This window comes from Amblyomma americanum, chromosome 4 (genome assembly GCF_052857255.1).
Source record: "Amblyomma americanum isolate KBUSLIRL-KWMA chromosome 4, ASM5285725v1, whole genome shotgun sequence".
In the NCBI taxonomy this organism is placed as follows: Eukaryota; Metazoa; Arthropoda; class Arachnida; order Ixodida; family Ixodidae; genus Amblyomma; species Amblyomma americanum.
In genome coordinates, this window is record NC_135500.1 from 144,007,712 (window position 1) to 144,014,113 (window position 6,402).

General features: G+C 46.6%; 1 protein-coding gene across 3 annotated transcripts; it reads left to right on the forward strand.

The window, feature by feature from the left end:
- The first annotated feature begins 72 nt into the window (after window positions 1–72).
- On the forward strand, window positions 73–5,857 carry LOC144128458 (uncharacterized). Of its 3 annotated transcripts, none has more exons than XM_077661876.1 (5): window positions 73–177; window positions 1,507–1,703; window positions 1,897–2,167; window positions 3,231–3,365; window positions 4,402–5,857. In XM_077661876.1, the coding sequence occupies exons 2-5, from the start codon at window positions 1,507–1,509 to the stop codon at window positions 4,651–4,653; spliced, it is 855 nt and encodes a 284-aa protein (XP_077518002.1). In that variant the 5' UTR covers window positions 73–177; the 3' UTR covers window positions 4,654–5,857. The 3 variants fall into 3 exon arrangements, with proteins under 3 accessions (XP_077518002.1, XP_077518001.1, XP_077518003.1); XM_077661875.1 differs by lacking the exon at window positions 73–177 and adding an exon at window positions 247–769; XM_077661877.1 differs by lacking the exon at window positions 73–177 and adding an exon at window positions 250–1,030.
- The last annotated feature ends 545 nt before the right edge of the window (window positions 5,858–6,402 follow it).

A 6,402-nucleotide genomic window follows, 5' to 3' on the forward strand; every position in this document is an offset into this window, starting at 1 on the left:
AAAAAACAGAAGTGCTCCGAAAGTGCTGAATGCTGATTGGTCAATTCAGACCAATCAGCGCTGTCCCGCGTGTGTTTGAAAACACGCACCATCTACTGCACATGACAGCCGTTGCGATGTGGTCGACCTAGTCCGGCGTTATTCCGCAGCAGAGCTCGTTTGAAGCCAGTCGCAAGGGTGAATATAACTTCTCAGCTCGATTATTGTCTTTCAGCCAGTGCTGAGCCTCGTCACTGCAGAGGGAGGCCCGCGAGACCCGGGTTTGACCTGTGTTTAGCGCGCTACACCTGTGACGTTATGTTCGCGCGGGCGGGTTACGACATGACGTATATTTTTTGCGGGAAACCGTTTTTTTCCCGATCTGCTCGCTGCATTCGAGCTACCTTGTAACAGACATCGACGGTCGACCGAACCGATGACTGGAGACGTCTGCAAATGATGGTGAAGTCTCGTGCGGGCTGAGAATTGAGACGTTGTGGGTGTTGGGCGCGAGGCATCGCGTGCGGCGGTTGGGCATGTTCGGTGACGGTTAGTGGGTGTCGAGTGAGCTGTGTGATTTCGCGAGGCCTACTGGAGTGGCACCACGACCCATGTCTTGTACTTTCCTAGCTGCCTTGCGCGAACGAACGTGATTTTTGCATCTGCTTCAACGATACACGCTTCGGCCTCTTCCCGACCCGCCCTCCATAGTGGCATGGACGACATTTCAACCCGTCCTTCGCCCTTCTACGATCGGAGCCTTGGAGTCTTTGTCACTGCTACCGGAGAGGTGCTTTGTTGTTGAAATTAACAGCCAAAGGCGTCAGTGTTCGTGTCTAATCTGCGGAAACAAATGCATGTTCCGCCAATATTTGGCGGCCAGTTTCGGTTGGCCTTCTGTTTGCGCGCGTGTAGTGATGGCGGTCCTTTTAACGATAAGAAATACGCGGCAACCGCATAAGATAAGTTTCCAACTCGCGTCATTCCGGAGGCAATGGGTCTATAAAACGCTCGAAGGTACAGTCGTGATATAATCGGGAGACAATGAAAGGTAAGCTTATTCCGAATACAATGTTCGTTCATGATGGTTCGTGATGGTCTTTGCTTCTCTGCATGAACTTCGGCATGTCGCGGCGCTAAAAGCTCGAAGAAGCAGTAGGCATAAAATATCTAAGTGACGAATTTTTTCGTTTTTTTTAATACACTCTGAGCCCATCCCCCGGTCGCGTAAACTATGAGAAAGCGAGAGAAACGTGCAGCACACTAGCATAAAAACCCGCGTCTTCTGGTTAGCGCTCATTGTCATCAAAAACTTCCACCACAACTGATTAGTCCAATATTTGGTGCACAAAACTGCCACTTCACACAGGGCGGGTACCACAAAGCACCAGTTTTGTTTCAAGCATAACATTTTCCCAAAAGCTAAGCTAATGATAAAGGGCATATTTTCTCACACCCTCTCATTATGAGGTTCTTTTTGCCGAATATGTGCATCCTCAACCGGCTGTTTATCCTTTCTTTCCAAAGATGGATACGCCAGCGAGGTACAGTTTTGTCCTTCAGCCAACTGCGTTCCACTCTACCCCGATCGTCCACTTGGATTCTCCAGAGAGCGGCTACTATGGGACGCCACATTTGAATGCTACAAACAGTAGCTACAACTCCAGCGTTTCATCAGCCCTCTTCAGTGAAGATGGCGGACACTCTTTGGCTGCGATGTCCAGGTAGGCAAGAGACGAATGTGTTAATGGGGCAGGCCTTGCCGACATGTGCAGATCTCTTGGAACTTAAATTTGAGCCATAGCTTATCCACAGTAACTTCTACGATAAGAATCATCTTGCAGCTTGCTGTTACTTGGGCGTCAAAGCCATAATGTATGCTTAAGCATGTCCTTGTATTTGGTTTTGCATCTGCAGTGGCTGTGCTGCGCATCCGTCCCAGAGTAAGAAGAGCTTGCCTCGTGCGGATGGGCAACCTAGCATGGAGGGACGCTCTCACGTGGACTTCCTTGCGGAGCTCCAGAGTTGCAGTCCAGTCCTGCGCCAAATACTAGGATGCCTGTCTCCACGGGACCTGGCTGCTGTTTGCCGTACCAGTCAAGTCTGGCGCAGTGTGTGCCGATCTGTTGAGGAACCTCGCTGGAAGCAGTATATAAAGGCGAGGCAAGAGCACTGGGAGTCATCTAGGGTGAGTGGAAGCGTCCCAACTATCAAGGGAGGCGAAAAATGGCAACCGCCACCTCAGAAATTTGCTTGAGAAAATAGAAAATTCGCTAAGTGTTTCCATCACACCCCCACAGTGTGAAAGCTACTTGATAATGCAGCCCATATTAGGGCCCGTTGTTGGCAAGCAAATATGTGGTGCTCTTGCTGCTGCATTCTGTTGCCTGTATTTCTTTCGGTTTTCATGGCTGCCCAAAATTTGAATTCCACCCTGCTGCGAATACCCTGGCAGCATCCTTGCAGCTCTGTGGGAAACGGGGGAGAGGTGGCTGTTCTTCTCACTGTGGCCAGGTGTTTGAGCTATCACTCTTGGCATGCCATGATGTGATCAGCGTCATCATCACCTCAGTTACTTAATGCCAGTGAACAATGCTATAAGCGTCACTGGATCAACCAACAACTTGCTTCAGTCTTCTGACTTGCTTTCTCACCCATTAATGTCATTAAATGAGCCCGGGAGCCTTGCGTTGCTTATGACTAAAAATTCTGTGGTTCGGGCTGTACACATTGGTACAACTGCATTTGCACAAAGATGCAGCTGTGAAAATAATTCCTGTGTGCATTTGATGCTTTGGCAATGGCACTCGTTAGTTAGTCATATACAGTGCTCATCTGTTCACAATGTAGAAATGCAAAAGTACTCGCTGGAACTTTCATGAAAAACTTGACGATTTTGCCATCAAGGTCTCAGAGATACAGTTTACATACTGCATCGATGCACTGCTGTCTTAAAGAGTACCTTGTACTGTGACCAGTGAGTAATTGCTCTGCCATAAAAGCGGCCCAGCATACCGCTGTGTTTACACAAAATGAGATTCCTATAAAGTTACCAAGCTGCTTTGTGCACTGCCATCCTCTGGACTGCACATCTGGTTGTGTACAGAAGCCATTACCATAATGACGATTCACATCTTGCACGCACTGCTGCCAGATGGTTTATGAGTTACAACTAGCTATGTTGCAGTTTATTGTGCAACATTCACAAAGTATTCAATATCAAATGCAATCATCCATGCTATTCTGTGCAGGAGAACATCTACGATGGCGTGCAGATAAAGAAATCGCCACTGTGTACCCTGCCCTTGACAGACAGCAACAGCAGACCATCTGAGAGGCCAAGTATGCCGAGACTAGTGGAGTCGAAGATGGAGATTTATGCACGGGTGAGTAGGAAGTAGGGTAGCGCCATGCACTGAGCATTACGGTCATCTAAGTATACAGAACCCCCCCCCCCCCCCCCCCCCCCTGTAGCTCCCATATTTCACCCATGCTGTTACATAGCAACTGTGACATGCAGGAATGTCCACATGTTTCTTATATTTTATTAAAGTTTGTGCTCTCTCCAGTGCACTATTCGATAAAAAGCAAGGTACCGTTTGCATTCCTTTGCATCGCCGAAGATGTGCTTTTAGGTTTTGTCAGTAGAATGTGCCCCTGTGTTTTGCATTCCTTGGATGAAGCAGGAACCATGGCCCAGTGAAACTTTCGTCGACGAGGTGTACTTCACTGCGCTGCAGTACAATAGCTTTGGGTGTGAGAACTGAAATGGATACTAATCTATGTTCAAAATGCTGTTGGGGGCGGGGTTATAATATTCCTTGATACATCACCTTTGCCAACTTGCAGTCTCTATACCTTTCGCTGATCATGGTTTTCAGCATTGACCTACATAAAAACGTGCGCACGCATGGATCCAGAAATTCTCGGTAAAAATTTTCTACGGCATTTCTAACAATACCACTGTGGAGTCGAGCACTTTAGAAAATTTGTGTGCTTAAAATTCAGTGTTCTGTCCCTTTAAAAATAGGGCCTTTTTTTTTTTCTCCATTACTCAATTCAAACGCATGTCATCAAGACCAAGGAGGACTCCCCCCATGATCACCATTTAGACGTGAATGGTGGTCTAGCCTAGCTTCGGGGATTTGTGTGTTGGTTGCAGAGCAGTTCACTTTTGAAAGCGGCCAATAGCGGCAATGCCTGTATCCCATTTTTTGAACTTTACAGTAGAAGTAACCTCTGTCATTAGAATGCAATATTGTAGAAATAAAGATCAACTTCAATTTGTCCACGGTGTCTCTTTAATTTGCCTCCTGACAGAAGCATAAGATTTTTCCGCTGCAGAAAGTAATCTCGCCGCATACATTTTGTATGCGTATGCTGCGTGCAGACATGTAAGACTGTGTATGACTGGCATTTCAGGAGGGCAAGAATCTAAGAGACGGCGAGTCTCACTGGCCGTGCCCCGTCTGCGGATATCCAAGCCGAGTGAGCAACGCGAGGACAGTTGCCAAGTGCAAGCAGCCTGCCTGCGGCTACCAGTTCTGCCCCAAGTGCCTTCGTGACTGCCACTTACCCCTGCCCTGCGCCGTTCACTGCGTGCCGATCAACTCAAGGACAAAAAAGAACATCATCGGCGGCAAGCACAGCAGGCAACAACTACGCCGTTTATGACTGCTCTGACTGCCAAGTTTGTTGCCACCATCACTCCACACAAGACTGGCAGCAGCACAAACTCATTGTCTCAAGACTGACTGTGAGCCTGTGATTTGAGTGTGCGCATGTGCTTCAGTTTGTGTAAGTGGGGCTGTTTCCGGTTTTCAGTCTGTAATTTGTATTTTTATAGCATTGACCTTTTAATTGTATCTCAGCGTTCTTCGACAGTGTCTGCAGAGAGTCTGCCGAAGTCCTCCTGCTGAGCCAAGCAAACCACAAGCATTGGTAGCTGTATGCAGGCAGGATACTGCAACAATACCAATGCAGAGTCTGCACTTTAATATTTAGACACAGCTGTATTGCTGCAGCTTTATCACAAATTTAGGCACACCAAGTGAGGCCTCCATTTCAATGAGCCTAAAATTTGTAGTTCTTTAAAATTAATGAGAGGATCTTGGAAATCTTTGCATTTACCTGGCATCCAAGCCTTACAGTGTTGTTTGGCAGACCATTAGAGCTTTTGCAGGGGTGCACTTGCCATGATACAGGGCACATGCTGACAGACATACTCTCTGCTACAACTGGCTCGGACTTCCTGTGCCTATGCAGTTTGGCTTCTGTGAAGCACGTTGTACAAATCGTCCATTCCATAGAAGACAGGAAGATCTGGACACCGGTGTTCCAAGGATGTATGCTGTGTGAATGTGTACAAAATGGAGTGAATGTGCACCTGTACATAGTGTACATAGTACCTGATGTGATTTTTGGCACTTGAAGGAGGGGGCAGCTTTGGGACCAACAGAAATTTATGTGCAAAGCTCTTCTCTTGGTCTCGTTTTATACTTCATGTTTTCTACCTCTACATTTGTAAGTATTATTGCAGTACCTCTTTCTAAACAGTATTGCTCTGTGCCACAACGCACAATGTGTAACAATAAGTATTTTTTTTTCTACTGCCATTCAGCAACTCATAGAGAGCTGTAATATAAGTAAACGACAATGTCACCTCCCCCCCTCAGGGTATGAGTGCCATCAGAATCTTGGACATGCCAGAACAATCTACACTGCATTTACCCTGTTAGTGTGGGGGTATTTCCACACACTGCAGGTCCTTTGCTACCTTGTTCAAATGTGACAACAGTGCTCAATGTGCGATGTTCTTACGCAGAGTGTCACATGAAAAAGAAAGCCAAAGTAAAGTGATATTTTTATGCAATCCTAATTAATGGCTCCACTGATTTCCTAGCTTGCTCCAACAGTTCTTTTCAAGCTGCACCTGCCCCAGTAGCCTGGCATGTAGCCTAGCATGTTTGGTCCAAATAACAAACAGCTGCAGTCATCAAAATTCTATGCCACACATAATGTGGAAAAGATCGGCTGCCTCCGATAAACTACTAGGTAAAGTGCAAGTCTGGTAAAATTTTATTTGATTCTTAACACTAGAAATGAATATGCTGTATATATATTCCCCTATGCTTTCCTTGGTACTGGAGACAGTTGGCTCCCCTTGTATTTTTATTTCACCAAGGTATACATAGGTGAGACCATGGCATGCTTTTCTGGTCATGGGTGCAGACTTCATTCAGAACAAAACATGTGGCTGCTACTTCATTCACTTCAGTACCTTCACACACGCACACTAACTGGTTATGCACAAAGTGGCCTTGTGGATGCCAGAAGCATGTAAAAAACTGTGGCATTGCTGTACCTGACATAGCCCTTGACAACATGCCAACTTTTCGCCCTGCTGTGTAACAGTGTTGACCA

Coding starts and splice junctions, on each gene's coding strand:
- LOC144128458 (XM_077661875.1), top strand. CDS start 695: ATGGACGACATTTCAACCCGTCCTTCGCCCTTCTACGATCGGAGCCTT. Junction 770..1,506: donor TTGTCACTGCTACCGGAGAG/GTGCTTTGTTGT, acceptor TTCTTTCCAAAG/ATGGATACGCCAGCGAGGTA. Junction 1,704..1,896: donor TCTTTGGCTGCGATGTCCAG/GTAGGCAAGAGA, acceptor TTGCATCTGCAG/TGGCTGTGCTGCGCATCCGT.